Consider the following 19,568-nt stretch of genomic DNA (forward strand, 5'->3'; position numbering starts at 1 on the left):
GCAGGGATCAAACAGGTGGTTGAAACTAAATTTCCCAGTTTGAACTTCGACTGTGACAGATTATGAAATGTATCTTTTAAAATGAAAGTTTATCATGCCATTCATCAATCGATGTAAATAACTTTCATGATGCACATTTATAGTCAGTCGGTGCGGCTCGTGCCCGCGAGGGCGACGTGTTTTCAACACATGCACGTGCTGAGCTATTTCTGCCGACTTCAAACGACGTCACGTCCGCTCCTGCTTGATCTCCTGAGAGCTGCAGACGGGCGTCGCTTCACAGGAGCTGCAAGGTCTGCAAACTTCTGGGTGTTGGAATGGTTCTGATTTCTGTCCGTTAAGCCCTGCCGTGTGTACATGACTTTGCTTATTAACATGCGCTGGACTTTATCGGGACAGCCAAGCAATAACATCTATTACCATAAGGTGGGTTTCTTGTGGCGAAAGAGAAGCGGTGTCTTGCGTGTCCCTGACTGTTTGTTCTTTTAACAAAACATCAACTGCCTGTTCGGCCTTTGCAATTTTAAGCATGTAAACGTTGGCCAATAGAAACGTCAGAAACGTGTGTGTGTGTGTGTGTGTTGCGTGCATGTTCTTCTGCTATATCAACGTGAAAGCAGATGAGCCCAAATGGCCAGAGGCGGGCGACCTAGTAAGTCAGTCCAGTCCTCACACATCCACTGACAGACCGATCTGTGGGTCCGTGTTGTGGTTCAGCGGACATGTGCTGCGTGTGTGTGGACGAGTCGCGCCTTGCGCGACGGGGTAAATAATGAATGAACTACAGTGTGTGACGTCAGGCCAAACAAAGGGGCGTGCTGTCATCGTGTCTGTGATTGTCCGGCTGAGCTCTCCTCCGGAGCCTCGCCAGTCCTCCGGGCAGCCGCGCATCTGTGCGCCAGTTTCCAGGCGTTCTTTATGGTCTGGAACTCATCGACATTCCGATAGATCTGCCGAAGAAACCGATCGGACCAGATTCTAGATTTAGCAAAGGGACTGACAGAGTTTTAATAAAGTTATCACCACCGAAGGGCTTTGGAAATACACGAATATTTATTTGGAAATATATTTCCCCTCATCATCAACGTTTTAAAATGTCCCTCACTGTAGCTGGTAAGTTTTAAGACGTTATTTTTTACACTATTGTTTTTTTACATAACTATTCCAGTGTTAAGTCCAACATTAACTCCAGGTTTAGACTAATGTAACGCACCAGAGTTGATCACAAATCTGTGATATAAACGTAATATTCATTCTTTCTACACATTTAGGCCTAACGGTGTTAATAAAGGCTGTATGCAGGCCTCTATAACAGTTGAATAGTACAACTTGTGACAGAAGAACATAATAGAAGCTTCTCACTATTAAGATGGGTTTTAACTCTGCTAGAAGGCTAGGTTTGGTACAGCCCACCTAATTTCAATACAAATGACTTATAACTCACCATTACCATATAACTAATTAAGGTAGGTTAATATCCCAGTCACTTAAAACACCAGCTACACGGGTTGGACCTTGTGTTAAATAAGTATGTGGTTATACATACCAATGATATGTGTTTGAATATCTAATTTGGTGTGATTGTAGTTTCACTTTGAGCATACCAGGGTAAGTCTTAAACCACTTCCTCTTTGGTTAAACCTCTTTTCATTTTGATTCTCTCAGGCCAAGAAAACAACCTTGGTTTCGGGGCCTGCTCTTTATTCCTCTTTTTCAGTTTAAAGTGGTGCGGGTCTGTTTGAGTGTCTGAACCCAAACGTTCTCTCTCCTCCAGACCTCGCCGGACCGGGCATGACGGAGTTCCAGGAGCGGCTGCGGCAGCAGCATGAGAAGACGATGACCGAGGAGCTGGAGAAGCTGCTGCTGTCCTCCACCGGCCCCGAGGCCCAGGTGGGTGTAGACCACCTCCTCTTCCTGCTCAGGGCCTCCTGGGCCCCTCACTAAGGGCTAGACCACCTCCTCTTCCTGCTGAGGGCCTCCTGGGCCCCTCACTAAGGGCTAGACCACCTCCTCTTCCTGCTCAGTGCCTCCTGCTGCTCCACAGACCCCACCAGGCTGCTGCTGGTGGGGTCTGTGGAAGCAGGACCTGTTCCTGAGAGAGACCAGACCGGGTGCTGGGGGTCTGGTTAGAGTAAGACAGGACAACCCCTCGATTCATAACCGCCAAGTCCTCAGTGTTCTCAAGAAGCACCGTCTATGACCTGTCTTTGACCTCCAGATAATCCGGTTCAGGGTTTATACGTGAAAGACGCGTTGTACGTTGTTGCCAGGCCGAGGTCGTGTGTGTCTAGCGGGTCGTCGGCCCGTGGCAGAGGCTGCAGGGGGTCGTTGGTCTGAGGACCGCCTGTACTATCTGTTGGGGTCAAGAACCCCCAGGTCGCTACAGTGCACACACACACGCGTACACGCGTACACAACACGTACACAAGTAAAAACTGCTATCCAAGACCAACATCAGACTGTCCATGTGAATTCTAGAACCATCTAGAATGGAGATCAAATAAGCCTCATCCTGAAGTTCTACTTTCTCATTAGAGTGACAGAGGCAAGGTCTCTGGAAGCTAACCCACTCGCTACACATGTTGGACCCGGCAGCTAGACCCTGTGATAAAACATAATAGAGTTGAAGATCAACACTCCTATAACATGGGGTCAATGCTGACTGACTCTCTATCTCTCTCTCTCTCTCTCTCTCCCTCTCTTTCCTTCGGTCTTTCTTTCTGTTTCTGTTGCAGATTTCCAGGAAGGACTTTGAGGGCTTCAAATGCATCTTCCACAGATTCCTCCAGCGGAAAGGACCTTCAGTGGAGTGGTCCAAGATCCAGAGACCTCCAGAAGACCTGGTAGGTGAACCAGAGTACAGGCTGGCTCCTCCCCCCCCCACACGATGTTGAGGTCTGGGCTTGAACCCGGGGGTCAAAGGTCGATCCTGTGAGAGCCCTGGAACAAGAGGTCTGACCCCTAGCTTCTCACCTGCTGTGGATATAGTGTCTGTCAAGTAAATGGTGACTAGAATAGATAGAAACACTTTAGGTGTAGGATGTTATGAGGTGATGAGGGAGTTGGGGCAGAGAGTAGCAGACAGCGAGGACAATGAGAGTGGAACACCGTTTATGTAGTTTATGAGTCAGTGACATGAAAACATGAAAGCTAGGGTTGGTCGACTTCATCTGAAAACTGGATTACACACACACACACACACACACACACACACACACACACACACACACACACACACACACACACACACACACACACACACACACACACACACACACACAGCGCTCCCAAAATAGCCTGGCTAACACAAGGTTCGGCCTCAGAATACTCTGACCTCTGGAGAATCCCAACTGGCTGGCGTGGGGCAGGCGCCTCTGGGCTGACATTTGTCCATAACCCCCAGTGACCTTTAGAGTTCAGATCTGCACGGTGCGATCTGTACAGTGTGAGCTGTACAGTGTGCTGGGGTCTGTGCGCTCGTGCAGACACTATGGACATCTGACCGGGTAACACTAGCCTCCTGTCCTTTTACTCCGTTACCTTCTGACCGTGGTCAAGGCCAAGGCCTGGCCCCCTCTGGCAGATTGTACTGTACTATGATCATGTGTGGTAGTAGTGGCAATACTTACATAGAGTAGTAGTAGTAATAGGAGTAGTAATTCATATATATAGAGAGATATGGGAGCCCCGTGTGTGTGTGTGTGTGTGTGTGTGTGTGTGTGTGTGTGTGTGTGTGTGTGTGTGTGTGTGTGTGTGTGTGTGTGTGTGTGTGTGTGTGTGTGTGTGTGTGTGTGTGTGTGTGTGTGTGTGTGTGTGTGCGCGTGCGTGCGTGCACAGACCTGAACACACTGGATGGATTTGTAGCACGTGAAGAGAGAAGTCTCCGTCAGGCCTCCATCAGCTCTCGGTCAGGCCTCTATCAGCTCTCGGTCAGGCCTCTATCAGCTCTCCGTCAGGCTTCCGTCAGGCCGTCTGATCTCCTCTCAGACCACATGGTCTGACAGCTCACAGCTCTGGAGCAGGAAGGCCTGTGGTGGGAATTCCGGAACCGTGTCAATCCATCACAATAGTCTAAACCGACCAAACTGGGCGGAATAAAGAGTCATCCGAACTTATAACAATGAATGGTCATGTATTTGGGCGATAACGGTACAATAACATACAACAAACTATAAAACATAACATACAATAATCCAATGGATCCAATGGATCCAATGGTCCCTCCAGAGAGGTCCGCAAGCTGAAGTCTGACGCATTAACAAAAGCGAGGACTTCTTATACCGTGGCACAGGTCACAGAAATGCGGACAGCTCAGAACAGCTCTGCTCCACACGTGACGTGTGATGGAAAAATCCATCATGTTGTTTCCCCTTCATCATGTAAGCTCCGTCTCCCATTCCCTGCACTGTCTAGCCGACGGCTACCTGTTCCTAGCGTTATCTAACGTTTCCCTTCGTGCCTGGGGTATACCGGTCACCAGGGAACAGACGTCCCCTCATGCATTCTGCTCCTTGATGAGAATACAGGAAACTCTGTCGTTAAGTAAACATTATTTGATTTGATCATTGACAATTGTAACGTGGGGTCTCATAGTGGTGACTTCTCCGTTGGACCCTTGACCACCCAAAGGGTGTCAGCGAAAAGGCCCAATCAACAAATGGCTATAGTTATAGAAACAGAATGGGAAAATATAATTGTTCTATTACAGGCCCCGTGGCGTTGGAGCAGGCGGGCCCATGGTCTGACGGCTCTGGAGCAGGCGGGCCCCTGGTCTGACGGCTCTGGAGCCGGAGGGCCCCCGTGGTCTGACGGCTCTGGAGTAGTGGTGGCTCGTTCGCGAACGAATCAGTTTGCACGAACGACTCTTTAAAACGAACGAACCGACCTGATTTGCCGCTCTCGTTCGTTGTCATTCATCTCGTTCGTTCTCCGAGACTCGACTCCCAGCTCCACCCACTAGTCGCTGAGTCGCCGTTCATTCACTGACTGTGATTCGTGGTGAAGACTCGAGGACTGAGAAGTCACGAGAGCCAGCCGGGCAACAACATCCCGATTCCGAACATGAAGCGCTCCTCAGCTAAAAGGAACTTAGTTAATGTTGTGTTGATTGATGACCGTTTGCACCATTGCACGATCGTGATTCGTTTGAGAATGAGAACGAGGGAGGAGACGAGTCTGACCGACTCGACTGAGAACGTGCATTCGCGATTCGTTCGAACGAGAACGAGGGAGGAGCCGAGTCTGACCGACTCAGTGACTGAGAATCATGATTCACCGCTACCGGAAATGTGAACGAACGAACAAACGAATGAACGACTCTTCTTGGCGAACTGACCGACGCGAACTGATTCATTCAAACGAATCATGAAATCCACCACTACTCTGGAGCAGGAGGGCCCCTGGTCTGACGGCTTTGAGGACAGGAGCAAACTTTAACAGTTTAGACAGAAATGATTGACGTGTTCCAGATTCCCACCACACAGGTTCCTGTCTCTGCACCCACGGAGGAAACTGACCTTCTTCTCTACGTATAATCCAAGGGGCAACTGGGCTTTGAGTTTTAGTTTCTTGTTAATTAGTGTCAGGTTTATGCATTGTTCTCTACCCTCTAACAGACAAAATAAACAGTCAAATATAACCCTATGTACAAGAATCCAGACATACCTGGATAACTGCTGTTGAATCACGGTTAAGTATAATTCATTATAGACACATGACTAAAGAAATGTGTTTTAGGTTTCTTTTTTTATGAAGGTTGGTGGTAATTCTGATGAGCCAACACTTATTATTTCCTTATTATAACCTTATTTCTTAACTCAGTACTTTACATCAACAGCGAAACCAGTCTGATAAACAAGGTTGACTTCTTTAGAAAGCTGGAATCCCCCCCCCCCCCCCCCCCACACACACACACACACACACACACACACACACACACACACACACACACACACACACACACACACACACACACACACACACACACACACACAGTATGGGGGGGGGCCTGTTTGGTGGTGAACCTCTCCTTCCTTTGCTGCTGCTTGCATTTTGCAGCCTGTTGGAGTTGGTCCTCATGCAAAGTGGCACCTTCTTGCAGGCACCTTCTTGCAGACACACACACACACACACACACACACACACACACACACACACACACACACACACACACACACACACACACACACACACACACACACACACACACACACACACAGAGCCTGATATCGAGCTCCCAAAATACCCGGGCTAACAAGGTCCAGCCTCAGAATAGTCTGACCTCTGTAGAATCCCAACCAGCCGGGGGGAGGAGCCTCTCAGCTGACATTTGTTCAAATGCATCGGTTCTGAAATCTATCCCAGTGTTGTAAACTAATCATGTCTAAAAAATGGCTTCTAAAGAAATAAATGATGTCCGACCTACACCTTCTACTGCAGTAAATGCCTGCAATAAATTTCCTTTCATTGGTCTTGGTTTGAAGTAATCATGCATACTTACCTAGCCGTTGCCTAGTCACAAAATTAGTTTCTTAATAAGGCAGCCACCTTAACACACAAAAGCATTTTAGAAGTAAGCCTCAATATCAAATGATTTTCTAACTTTAGAAATCAGAAAACTAAAGCTGTCCTGAAAATGGTCTTCAACATCTAGCTCTGATACGTGCTTTAACTTCCTACTGTCATTAACCCCAATGAGACACGCTTTGTGACTGGACCCCCTCTGCCCTCCCCTCGTCCAGATCCTGTCCTACGAGAAGATCAAGGCCCAGGGCCGCCCTGAAGGCATCACCTCCAGCCTGAACAAGCTGGTGGTGCTGAAGCTGAACGGGGGGCTGGGCACCAGCATGGGCTGCAAGGGGCCCAAGAGCCTGATCAGCGTCAGCAACGACAACACCTTCCTGGACCTCACCGTGCAGCAGATAGAGGTGGGGGTGGTGCAGCAGCCTTGTTACAGTTTTTCCACAATTGCTTAAGCACATTTCCTGATAGACTACCTCACTTTCTCAAAACCCTAAACACAAATCTCAAAACTCACACACAAAATGCAAAATCCTACACTTACTCTTGCAAAGGCACACTTTGCCCTCAAAACAGTGTTAACTCTGCACTAAATGGTATTTTCTTTTCAAGTGACAAACACATACATCATATGAGTAGACATTCCTAAGCACCCATTGAACACTGTTGTGCAGAATGGAAAACACTATATGAATGCTTCATCAGTATTATGCTGTTGCATGTTCAGTGTTACTGAATGAATGAATGAATGAATGAATGCATTTTTATTGGTCGTAACCAAAGGGTAGGGGCAGAAGCTTCAGCTTATATCAAGCCCCCCCTTCTCACATTTTTAAGAGTAACAAACAAATGTCACACATACAGTGTGTTTGCATATACATGCATACACTTACCCACATACATACATACATACATACACGCCTACACATACCCATAAGGGTCAATACTTATATCCAGTACATTTTCACCATAGGATGGATAATATCCTAAATAATGATGATAACCATAATGAGAATAACGATGTTCATCATCATCACCATTATCAACATTCTCATAGAGTGATACTACTCAATGTCTGTACTTATCTAGTGTCATGTCTTTCTTCTGGGACCCTTCTATAGCAAATTGCAGATTGCTAATTGCACAACAGCCTTTGGAGTTTAGAAATGTGATTGGCAGTGTGTTCTGTGTGAACACCAAAAGAGAAAAATGTGTGGTTTGGAACGGGAATCTGAGTCTAAAGCAGAAAATGTGCTTGGAGTTCAGCAGAATTGGTTTTGCAGTTGGTACACAACGTTCAGGTTGTGCACATTGTGTCTGATGTTCAAATTAATGTGTTTAAACAATTGTGAAAAACTGTAAGGAGAGGTGTAGAAGGACCAGTCGAACCCCACTGGTCCTGGACCTCAGCGTGCAGCAGATAGAGGTGGTGCAACAGGTGTAGAAGGACCAGTTGAACCCCACTGCAGGGACCTTCCCTGCTGAGGCACATGTTCCGAGTCACTGTTCCGTTCCGAGTCACTGTTCCGTTCCGAGACACTGTTCCGTTCTGAGACACTGTTTCGTACAGACTTGCGTAATACACATTTCACCACTCAAGGGTCACAGACAAGGGTCACACAAAGCTGTGTTTGGTTAAACTTGGATGAACCTACTCTGAATATTTATCCAGCAAAAGGAAGCCTTTAGGGTTGTGTAGGTAAGATTTGAGCTTTGTATAGAGAGAGCAGAAAAGAGTGGATTAGAAAGATTTTGAAAATAAACCTGCAAAACCTCCCCTCCCTGCAGATTAATAATCTGAACCAATCAGGGAAGAGATACCCTGATTGGTCAGAAGTAACCTGGGGCCGGTCTAAAATCGAAATTTTCGCAAACTGAGGCAAGTCGGTCAACTGGAAACCGCTATTCTTACAGAGCGTGTCACTAACTAATAGTTGACGGATTGCCATCCCTGAGTCGTTTAATTCAAATTATAGCTCTGAAATCGCCCCTTCAGCACCTTAACCATTGTTTCTGCGCCGCATTCTACCATGGAAATGAGAATGATACATTTGAGAGTAGCAGCCAGGACATGTAAGAATAGTACAGGAGGCTACCCTCAGCTACCCCACTCTGAATCCATCTGTCGTCTATCGTCTTCCTTAGCACCTGAACAAGACTTTTGATGCCGACGTTCCCTTGGTTCTGATGAACTCCTTCAACACAGATGAAGACACAAACAAGATCCTGCAGAAATACACGCACCACCGTGTCAAGATCCACACCTTCAACCAGAGCAGGTCCCTCTCACACACAGCACCTCTCCCTCCCCTCCATTTCTATTATCTCGTCCACGTGCCGATTCATCTGCTCACTCTGTGCACTGCGGGACGAACGTCCCACGCTGCCAATGCTTTGCACCTGATCCCATTTTCCCCCTTTCTCGTTTCGTCCCCCCCCACCTCACGTCATCTAACCAGGTACCCGAGGATCAACAAGGAGTCCCTGCTGCCCATCGCCAGCGACCTGGGCATGAAGGGGGAGAACGCCGAGGCCTGGTACCCCCCCGGCCACGGGGACATCTACGCCAGCTTCCACAACTCGGGCCTGCTGGACACGCTGCTGGCCCAGGGCAAGGAGTACGTCTTCGTGTCCAACATCGACAACCTGGGGGCCACCGTGGACCTCTCCATCCTCCACCACCTGATGAGCCGGCCGGCCGACCGGCGCTGTGAGTTCATCATGGAGGTCACCGACAAAACCCGCTCCGACGTGAAGGTGAGGGGGGCGGCCCGGCGGCGGGTGCCGGGGGGCTGGACGCCGTTTGAGCTCGTGTTTTGGTTTGTTCTTGTTTAGTTTTTATGTTTCTGTCTTGTCGATGATCCCCGGGGGGTCTAGTAGTGTTACAGGTTAGGTCTGGAGTAGTAGATCGTACGACACATCTCTGTCGGATGTCCTCTGGTGCAGCGCTTTGCTGTCGTCATCTGAAATGTTGGGTTTGAAACACGATAGTCAGTGACATGATGACGGTTCATCGACAAACACGACAAACACGGGATCAAGTAAACAGGAACTAAACATGAAAGTGAAGGTGAACGTCCTTGGTGTGTGTGTGTGTGTGGGCCTGACCGCTGCCCCCCCCCCCCCCCTGCAGGGAGGCACTCTGATCCAGTACGCCGACCACCTCAGGCTGCTGGAGATCGCCCAGGTGCCCAAGGACCACGTGGACGAGTTCAAGTCGGTCACAAAGTTCAAGATCTTCAACACCAACAACCTGTGGATCAGCCTGCCGGCCATCAAGAGGCTGCAGCAGCAGAACGCCCTGGACCTGGAGATCATCGTCAACCCCAAGGTGAGCCCCACCCCGCCACAACCCCAAGGTGAGACCCACCCCGCCACAACGCTCATAGCTCGTAGGGCACGGCCTGGCAGCTGTGTCTGAAGGGTCTCAACGGGGCAGCCTCTAAACCAGTACTAAAACAAAAACGCTGAGGCTCATGTGTTGTTGCAGCGGCCATTCAGTTAGTTGTTTACATGCTCAGAATAAGAGCCAATGCAGCAGGGGGCTAGGATGCTTTTTCACCGGGAGGGGAACGCCCACTGATCTAGACGATCTAGCCCACGAAAAAAGACAGATCACAGCAGCTCTGCACGGTCCAAGGCAGCAGCACATGAAGACATTAGAGACAGGATGACAAGCACATCCAAAAGGTGCCAGTCCAGTCCAACCTGATGACTAATTCCACGACCGTGATGAGGGGAGGAGTCAGAGGAAGGCGGGGCTATGAATCACCTGGCAGCGCTCAGGTGGTTGTGGTTGTGCAGGTTCCGCCGCACCCCCCCCCCCCCCCCCCTCTAACCCCGCCCCTCCTCTCGCCCCCCCCACGAGCAGAGTCTGGACGGCGGGCTGAACGTGATCCAGCTGGAGACGGCGGTGGGCGCCGCCATCAAGTGCTTCGACAACGCGCTGGGCGTCAACGTGCCGCGCAGCCGCTTCCTGCCCGTCAAGACGTCCTCTGACCTGCTGCTGGTCATGTCCAACCTGTACAGCCTGGAGGGCGGCTCGCTCACCATGAGCAAGCGGCGCGAGTTCCCCTCCACGCCGCACGTCAAGCTGGGCAGCTCCTTCACCAAGGTAGGGGGTCCGTGGGGATCAACCAGAGAGCAGAGCAGAGAGAGTGAGGGGTCGCCGTGAGTGTCATGAGCGCGTGTGACAGAGTGTGCTGTTGTTGGGACGTTGTCACATGCTTAATCGCACAACGGAGCACGATGAAACATAACCGGCTGCTTGTGTGTGAGCTGTAGCCGGGGAGGCTGTGCTGGCAGGTTGACCGGCCCTCATAGCGGCCCAGGAATGCGGGTGGGAGGGGCCAGACAGGAGACAATGACAATGACGCCAGATGGAACCTAGAGTGTCAGTTTAAGAAGGGTTTGGGTGTTTGGTGTGAATGCTGTAGTTGAAGACCCTGTTGAACCTGTTGAACAAAATCACATGTCCTCCTGTTAACCTGGAATGGTGACGGGACTCCCGTGACCCCCCCCCCCCCCCCCCTCAAACCCACGCACGCCACGTCTCTGGGCCTGGGCCTGGTGGCGTCTGTTCACGACGCGCTCAGAGAGAGGCCAGGGTCAGTGTACTCATGCATTCCCTAGGGGACGCTCATCCCTGGGGCCTCGCTGGGGCGCTAGGCGCTATCTGTGGTGCTAGGCGCTAGCTGGGGCCCTAGCTGTGGTGCTAGGCGCTAGCTGGGGCGCTAGCTGTGGTACTAGGTGCTAGGCACTAGGTGTGGTGCTAGGCGCTAGCTGGGGCGCTAGGTGCTAGCTGTGGCGTTAGCCGCTAGCTGGGGCGCTAGGCGCTAGCTGGGGCGCTAGGTGCTAGCTGTGGCGCTAGGCTTCATTGATAAATCATCTATAAATATAACTATACTGGCAGACGGCTATAAGAAACAGTTTGCATTTCATCGAGAAATGCAAACATTTCATTTCGGCTCAACTCTAAAAAGACTAAATGCTTCCTTTTCGATCGCTAAAACAACCCCTCCAGCCCCCCCCCCCCCCAAGATCCTTTGCGCTGACGACTCCGAACCGGAGTTTGTCAAGTCATTACCGGGAATATAAGCCCTGACAGGGCGGACCGGACACCGACACGGAGCGGAGGTTAATTAGGAAGGGGAGAAGTGGTCACGATTCAAGGGACAAAGAGCCGGGCTCTAATACAAATTCTGACGAGTGTGTTGTTGATGAGCACGCTGGCACAGAATCAGTGGCGGACTCAGGGGGGGGGGGCAGGGGGGGGCAACCACCCCCCCCCCTCGTGCCTCCATGGTTGAAAAAGCGCGCTAAAGTGCCCTCAAGGCTGATGAAAACGAGAGGAAGTGCCTTATTGGCTGCCCTTTACACATGCAAAAAAATGATTGGGTGCCCTCTAGGTTGCCCCTTTGCACAACAAATGATGATGATGTGCCCTCTAGAGCAAGAACATTAGATAACGTGCCTTAATGAGTGCCCTTCTACCCATCTGGTGCCTCTGTGGTTGAAAAAGTGTTGCTTAAGTGCCCTCTAGAGCGGGGAAAACGAGAGGAAGGATTGGCTGCCCTTTACACGTGCAAAAAATGATTGAGTACCCTCTAGGGTTCCCCTCCATACAATCAATTATGATGACGTGCCCTCTAGAGCCAGAGTTTAAAGTCACAATTCTGACTTTAATCTCAGAATTCTGACTTTTTTTCTCAGAATTCTGAGAATAAGGTCAGAACTCATTTTTTTTCTTACGTGTGGCCCTAATCCTCTTCCGTATAATCTTAATAAGGATGAGGAATATTTCATCATACATGATGATCATAGCTTTCTGCGCGCTGGTGGGGGCCCCATGTTGTGCAGAATGTGCCCTTTTTATTTTTTCGCCTCTGCCCTTCAAACTGTCCGAGTCTGCCACTGCACAGAATGTACGGTCTCATTTAACGACCGCACAAAGGGAAGTGGATCCATTGTGCTGATCCCAACGTGCACGTAGACGTTGGTTTACCGGGACCTCCAGGAAGTGTGTGTGTCAGGCGGTTCTCCTGCTGACGAGAGCTCTGCTCCGCTCTGGTCTCTTTGGCTCCAGGTTCAAGACTTCCTGAAGCGCTTTGAGAACATTCCGGACATGCTGGAGCTGGACCATCTCACCGTGTCCGGGGACGTCACCTTCGGGAAGAACGTCTCCCTCAAGGTAAGCGTTCCATGGCTCCTGGCCGGGAGAACGGAGCGTTCCGGAGTGACCTGTCAACACCCGTGTTTACCGGCTGCTTGGTCCGATCCGTTCAAAGGCATGAACTTGAAAACATGAGCTTGTCACTAGAGGTAACCTGTTGGTTGCTCTTTGGAGAACACGTCTTTAAACTAATGATCTGACCTGCTCATGGCGTGTTTGCTGATTCTAATCTTGAACAGTAGTGTGCGGTCAACCTCAATTTCTGTGGGGCAGAAACTACTGGCGTATGACCACATTTTATGTTTTTTTAATATGTACATATTATATACATATATAATATTGTATTATATATATATATATATATAGGCTTCACACTCGTGGTCCATAAATCCCCTCGTCCTGTTGTTTGATGGCTAACTTCTCTTCCAATTGTAACCTCTCAAATGGGTTTTTGAACAGAAACTCAACACTGTTAATCACAGGTGCGACACCACTCGCCACGTCTGCATCTGATATAGAAACAACGAAAGATACTGGCAGAATAATTTGAGTTAAAACAGTTCTAGAATATGACCATGGGGCAGACTACTTTACGACCATATAGGCGTCTATTAGCGCGGATTGCAATTCTTACTGCAGCCTGCAGGGTTATGCGATAAACATACGGAGGAACGCGGTCGCTGAGCTGCCCCAACATTGCATGACACGTTAAACTAACCCTACAGAAACTATAGATAGTTAACGTGACAATCACATTAATAGATTTGGCGCAATGATTTACTGAGGAACTATTTTTTTGGGAGCATGCTTTTGCATTTTGTAGTTCGCTGCCCCACCTGCCCATATGGACGGCCCACGCCTGGTCTTGAATATGAATAAAAAGGTCATCCTCTAAATCAGTGATGGGCAACTTTCATGATGAAGAGGGCCACAATTTTTCACTATCACCATCAGAGAGGGCCACATGACCGCGCTCTTCACCTAATCGGATATGAGAGAAGCATAGAACAAAATATGTGTATATATATATGTCCATCAGTGGCAGCTGGTGATTAAATTAGTGTGTGGGACGTAGTCATGGAGGGGGGGTCTGGGGGTACACCCCCAGAACATTGTGAATTTGTTAGATGTGATTTCCTGTATTTTGGTGCATTTTGGGGACGCCCACTACATAAAAATGTATTCAGATTCATAGCCTATGCATTTTTAACATGTCTATACTCAAATACAGGCACGTGCACAGGAGTTTTGAGGGGCAGGGGCCCGATTGTTGACAGGGGGGGGGCGAACACTCAGAGGGCACTTTTTAATACGAGGCAAAAAGGGCAGGGGCTCAAGCACCCCTAGGGCCCTATGTGTGCACGTGCCTGCTCAAATACAACACGTTTGTTTCAAAAGAAACAACAGCCACATGAGTGATTCAGATTTTTTTTCAGCGCAAAGGGCTCACATACATCATCATTCAATGACGGCACAGAATTCAGTGTAGTTGTAACGGCGACTTAAGTTGGACTCTTTCATGACTGATATCGTTTCTAAGCAAACTAGACACATGGGTTTGCCTTTTGAATCCTATGAACAGATACTCTGCTTCTCACCTGGACTGAAAAGTACGTGTTTCTTGATTTTTGAGTTTTCTGTAAAAAAAAACATTCTCCCGATGTTCCCCAGGGAACGGTCATCATCATCGCCAACCACGGAGACCGGATCGACATCCCGGCCGGGGCGGTGCTGGAGAACAAGATTGTGTCCGGTAACCTGCGCATCCTGGACCACTGAGGCCTCCGAGGCAGCCTGACCTCAAGTACAAGAAGACCTGGAGGCTAGTGCAGCATCTCTGACAAATGTGACACGCCGGAAGTAAAGCGAAGCGCTTTCCCTACGGTCATAACATCTTATTTTCATGTGTCTGCTGACTGACCGCTGATCAGGTCTGTAGGCTTCTCATCATCATGTAGAGTGGCCTTCAGAGCAAACAGCCAAAGAATGAGTTTGTTACACTTAGTTGCGATGCCTGAGCCTTATTTTGTACCAGATCCTAAAGTCAGACAATAATAAAAAGGACTGATTTGTGATCTGCGTTTTCTCCCGGGGGGGCTGGGACGGTACATGGAACATGTGGAAAAACAGGTCATGACATGCCACCAGGTGGTGACATGTCATGGGTGGGATTAGCCGTTACAAGCCGTTTTGGAAGTCTGCCCCTTAAGACATCACAGGTGGGAGTGTCCACCAAGATGTGTGACGGATAGATGAGCAACGTTTGCTATGGTCCACTGGGTAGGCTGGTAGACTGATCTATCCAGAACACATGTAGGTGGACCTTTAAAGAGGCTGGGCTTCTTGTGGGCGCGGCTACCTGCAGGGAACAGAGCACTGTGCTCAAACAGCCCATCGTGACAACCGTCGTACAACATGCATATTGAATGTGCATCTTTAATAGCACATGCCACCACTTCATTAGTTAAGTGAACATTTGCGATGCATTTGAAAGATGTATTCCTGGTCCGAGACAGGCGCCCGTAACAGAGATGGGATGAGTCTCAACAGTTCCATTCCTTTATTTCATTCAGAAAGGTTTGGGCGTAGCTCACATTTAAAAATCCTCAGGCATGCCGTCCTGTTGGTTGCATTCTGCTCACACACAAACAGTCGGTACTGAACCGTACGCTACCACAGAGAGGTGGACACTTATCAAAAGTAGGCACTTTTGAAGGAGAACGTCATGGCTGTTAGTTCGTTGGTGGAGCTCGGGTCCAGAGAGTCCAAATGACACGTTATTTGGGTTGAAAGCTGCTACTCTGCCTGCACTCACGATAAAAACAAACAAACAAAACGCAGATCCTGTCCACTTTAAAACATTTAAGACAAGAGTTGTCGTCATTATACAGGACTTGCACAAGGAATTAAAAACATTACAAAAAGGACGAGAGCTCATGTTCACATGCTGCATATGGAGAGGCGGCCCGGTCCATGAGGACACCACTACAGCACCAGAGCGCACACGCTCTTTAACCACCCAGTGGGAGCGGCCCGCTCCTCTGCGGCACACAGCTTACTTCTGCTGATCCTCTGAAGAAGAAGTGGGATTATAAGACACTTTTTTCCTAAATGCTTGCATGTTTTTTTTTTAAGTTTGCGTTAACCAACGCCACTCCAGACTACGACTACAGCACCGTCTCTGAACTCCACTGGTTACTGCAACGGCTTTTCCTGATTGGATCAAATAGGTGCCAGGTGATTTCACATGATATGAGCCTCATCCAATCACAGGGGAATCCTCAGCTTCAAGTCAGACGGGGACCGCAGTGGGCTGTATTTGGTTGGATTTCAGTTTGTGGGGTTCCACTTTGAAGAGGCGCGTGGGATCCCTCAACATGGACGACACTGTTAGTTTACGCTCTCAAGAGACATCTCGTGTCCAGCTTGTGAAATAAATTGATTTGAAGGGTTCTTCATAATGCAAGTCTCAGCCACCCAGAATAAAAGTAAGGTCCCTTCATTAAAACTCAACCAGGTCAAAGACAACCCTGTAGCATCAAGAACCTCTTGGAACACCTCCTAGTGTAAATATACGCTGACAAGACCGCCACCCCCGTTCATTTGAAACCAAACCGTTTATTTGAGGCGCTTGTCAGCCAAGGTCCACTCTGACCCCCGCAAAAACAAAGATTTGAGATTTTAAAAATAAATGATTGAAGCCATTAGTTCAACCAAGATTGTGAAGCATCCCCTTTAAATGGGCCTCAGCAGCCCCTTTAAGAAGCCCCAGACATTGCATTGCTCCCATAGCTTGAGTTGTATTGCACGTGTTACGATGAGGGGACCTAGACTTTGTTCAAGTTCTCTCCAGATCAAGCATGTTTTCGGGGGGGGGGGGGGGGGGGGTTGAGTCTCAAAGTGTCGAGAGTCAGTGAGTCAGAGTCAGTGGCTCACAGGACGACGGTCCAACATCTCCCACCTGCCCGTCTCCCATTCGGCTCCTCCAGTGTGTGTGGGGGGTGGGGGTGGCGGTGGGGGGGGGTGAACGGCAGAGGGAGGGAGTGTGTACCCCTGCTGCTCTTCGTCACCCTCCTCCTCCTCCTGGTGGTCATCACCTCTTGTTCTCCCAGATCTCCACCATGCTCAGGTCCATGGTCTCCAGCGTGCGCAGGGACAGCAGGTTCTCTGTGTAGAAGGCCACGTCCACCATCACCAGCCTAGTGGGGGGGGGGGGGGAGGAGGAGGAGCAGTTAGCAGAGCATGCTTTCTATGGTGGACATTTCATCAGAGGTCTTGATTGTCAGGATTGACAAAAATGTTTGGGCTCAGTCAACATGGAAAGGACAGTGAACCCATAGCCTTCAATTAGTGATCTTCAATTAGTAATCTATCCCATTAGTAGAGACTCAGATTATATTCTGTCATTATGGAACGGATCCTACAATCTTCAGGAGCAGGACAGAGGAGGTTAAAGGTCAACAGGTTAAAGGTCACTAGAGAAGAGGTTAAAGGTCAACAGGTTAAAGGTCACTGCAGTAGAGAAGAGGTTAAAGGTCAACAGGTTAAAGGTCGCTGCAGTAGAGAAGAGGTTAAAGATCAACAGGTTAAAGGTCGCTGCAGTAGAGAAGAGGTTAAAGGTCAACAGGTTAAAGGTCGCTGCAGTAGAGAAGAGGTTAAAGGTCAACAGGTTAAAGGTCACTGCAGCAGAGAAGAGGTTAAAGGTCAACAGGTTAAAGGTCGCTGCAGCAGAGAAGAGGTTAAAGGTCAACAGGTTAAAGGTCGCTGCAGTAGAGAAGAGGTTAAAGGTCAACAGGCTAAAGGTCAGTGGGGGTTTACCCGTGCTGAGGCCCTCCGTCGTTGACCACGCCCAGGCGGGCCAGCTGCCTCTTCAGGTGCGTCTTAAAGCTGCCGTTGATCCTCCAGAACAGCGTCTGGGGGGGGGCAAATAAAAACATCTCTTTATTTACTCTAATTATTCATCTAAATTTAAAAAAAAAAAGCAATTATTCTTGTTAAATGTACGTGAATACTGAACCACAGAGTAATGACGCTATCTAAAGCAGAATGAGCAGTGTGTGTGTGTGTGTGTGTGTGTGTGTGTGTGTGTGTGTGTGGTTGGAGGTGGGTGTGTGTGTGTGTGGTTGGAGGTGTGTGTGTGTGTGTGTGTGTGTGTGTGTGTGTGTGTGTGTGTGTGTGTGTGTGTGTGTGTGTGTGTGTGTGTGTGTGTGCGCGCACGCGTGCGTGCGCTCCCACCTGGGTCTGCTGCTCTGGCAGCAGCTCTGAGATGGCCTCGTGCATCTTGGACACCTGCTTGCAAACGTGGCGGAAACAGGCGGAGGGCATCGGGGCCTTGACCTCATACTGGAGGGGGCACCACAAGACATCATCAAACTGGTGTCTGTCTGTCTGTCTGTCTGTCTGTCTGTGTCTCTGTCTGTGTGTGTGTGTGTGTGTCTCTGTCTGTGTGTGTGTGTGTCTCTGTCTGTGTGTGTGTGTGTGTGTGTGTGTGTGTGTGTGTCTGTGTGTGTGTCTCTGTCTGTGTGTGTGTGTGTCTCTGTCTGTGTGTGTGTGTGTCTCTGTCTGTGTGTGTGTGTGTCTGTGTGTGTGTGTGTCTCTGTCTGTGTGTGTGTGTGTCTCTGTCTGTGTCTGTGTGTGTCTCTGTCTGTGTCTGTGTGTGTCTCTGTCTGTGTCTGTGTGTGTCTCTGTCTCTGTCTGTGTGTGTGTGTGTCTCTGTCTGTGTGTGTGTGTGTCTCTGTCTGTGTGTGTGTGTGTCTCTGTCTGTGTGTGTGTGTGTCTCTGTCTGTGTGTGTCTCTGTCTGTGTGTGTGTGTGTCTCTGTCTGTGTGTGTGTCTGTCTGTCTGTCTGTCTGTCTGTCTGTCTGTCTGTCTGTCTGTCTGTCTGTCTGTCTGTCTGTCTGTCTGTCTGTCTGTCTGTCTGTCTGTCTGTCTGTCTGTCTGTCTGTCTGTCTGTCTGTCTGTCTGTCTGTCTGTCTGTCTGTCTGTCTGTCTGTCTGTCTGTGTGTGTGTGTGTGTGTGTACCTTTGATAGGACCTTCTCAAACAGGCTGTCCATGATGGCCACCAGCTTGGCGGAGATCTCCGCCACGTGGTCGTTGTAGTCCTGGAAGCGCCACACACACCACATTAAATGACAGCGCTGCTGTGGACTGACCTGTGGGTCCCGTTCCGCTCCGTGTGCGGCCCCAGAACGGTCTGTCTGCAGCGCCTCCTAGTGGGAAGTGTGTGTGCGTGTGTGTGTGTGTGGATGGGATGTGTCCCCCCCCCGGTTACCTTGGTGATGTGGTCAAAGTGCCGCAGGACGCTGTACTGCTTGGGCTGGAGCTTGGTCTCAAAGTGAGTCCTGATCACGGGAATGTAGTGGACCACCAGCTGGAGACAGCGGGAGGCCAGCGCTGTGGGGACACACACACACACACACACACACAAGATCAAGTCATCCAAAAAAAAAAAAAAAAAAACCTGCCCAGAGGCTGTGTTTCCGTGGCGACGGGGCCTACCCAGGTTCTTGGTGGTGATGGTCTTCAGGCCCACCACCTGCAGGGCCCCGGCCCCCAGCACCAGCTGGCAGCTCCGCGAGTTGAAGTGCTGCCGGCAGAGGAGAGAGGCTGCTTTAAACACACCGGTCTGGGGGGGCCCCCAGGAGGCCCCCCAGAGGCCCCAGGAGGCTTCTAGTGCCAAATGTGGGACAGGGGGATGACAACAAACAAACACAGTACCCGCGAGGTATCTCTGGACAACGGCGAAAGCTTTGTTTATCGAAGAGAATGTCGCGCTAAAGTTTTGCCGTCCTTCTTGGACGTCCTACATTGTTGCTCTTTGTTCATTGTGCACGTTCTTCTTTTTCCTTGGATTTATTAGCAGGCTACACTGTGTCGG

The 19,568-nt window shown here is 49.6% G+C and overlaps 2 protein-coding genes across 5 annotated transcripts in view; one reads left to right on the top strand and one right to left on the bottom strand.

Moving 5' to 3' along the window:
* The first annotated feature begins 162 nt into the window (after positions 1 to 162).
* On the top strand, positions 163 to 14,766 carry LOC311340899 (UTP--glucose-1-phosphate uridylyltransferase-like). Of its 3 annotated transcripts, none has more exons than XM_084465801.1 (10): positions 163 to 293; positions 1,775 to 1,890; positions 2,736 to 2,843; positions 6,741 to 6,926; positions 8,665 to 8,798; positions 8,979 to 9,276; positions 9,653 to 9,850; positions 10,391 to 10,633; positions 12,605 to 12,709; positions 14,363 to 14,766. In XM_084465801.1, the coding sequence occupies exons 2-10, from the start codon at positions 1,792 to 1,794 to the stop codon at positions 14,468 to 14,470; spliced, it is 1,479 nt and encodes a 492-aa protein (XP_084321927.1). In that variant the 5' UTR covers positions 163 to 293; positions 1,775 to 1,791; the 3' UTR covers positions 14,471 to 14,766. The 3 variants fall into 3 exon arrangements, with proteins under 3 accessions (XP_084321927.1, XP_084321928.1, XP_084321929.1); XM_084465802.1 differs by having other exon boundaries at positions 283 to 426; XM_084465803.1 differs by lacking the exon at positions 163 to 293 and adding an exon at positions 855 to 1,113.
* Positions 14,767 to 14,815: 49 nt separating this feature from the next.
* vps54 (VPS54 subunit of GARP complex) overlaps positions 14,816 to 19,568 on the bottom strand; it is a 30,678-nt gene continuing 25,925 nt past the window's right edge. Inside the window, exons 19-24 of one of the 2 annotated variants that reach the window (XM_084465799.1) lie at positions 19,190 to 19,277; positions 18,963 to 19,084; positions 18,712 to 18,792; positions 17,927 to 18,034; positions 17,510 to 17,604; positions 14,816 to 16,890 (exon numbers count right to left, since the gene is read on the bottom strand). In XM_084465799.1, the coding sequence (XP_084321925.1) occupies positions 16,785 to 16,890; positions 17,510 to 17,604; positions 17,927 to 18,034; positions 18,712 to 18,792; positions 18,963 to 19,084; positions 19,190 to 19,277 (600 nt within the window). In that variant the 3' untranslated portion in view covers positions 14,816 to 16,784. The remainder of the gene's footprint in view (positions 16,891 to 17,509; positions 17,605 to 17,926; positions 18,035 to 18,711; positions 18,793 to 18,962; positions 19,085 to 19,189; positions 19,278 to 19,568) is intronic. The other variant, XM_084465800.1, reaches the window with a different exon arrangement.

The sequence above is a fragment of the Micromesistius poutassou genome, assembly GCF_964030765.1.
Source record: "Micromesistius poutassou genome assembly, chromosome: 3".
NCBI classification, from domain to species: domain Eukaryota; kingdom Metazoa; phylum Chordata; class Actinopteri; order Gadiformes; family Gadidae; genus Micromesistius; species Micromesistius poutassou.

Excerpts from the sequence above, each read along its gene's own strand:
- LOC311340899 (XM_084465803.1), top strand. Across the intron at positions 8,799-8,978 it reads CACACCTTCAACCAGAGCAG|GTACCCGAGGATCAACAAGG; the intron begins GTCCCTCTCACA and ends TCATCTAACCAG. Across the intron at positions 10,634-12,604 it reads TGGGCAGCTCCTTCACCAAG|GTTCAAGACTTCCTGAAGCG; the intron begins GTAGGGGGTCCG and ends CTTTGGCTCCAG.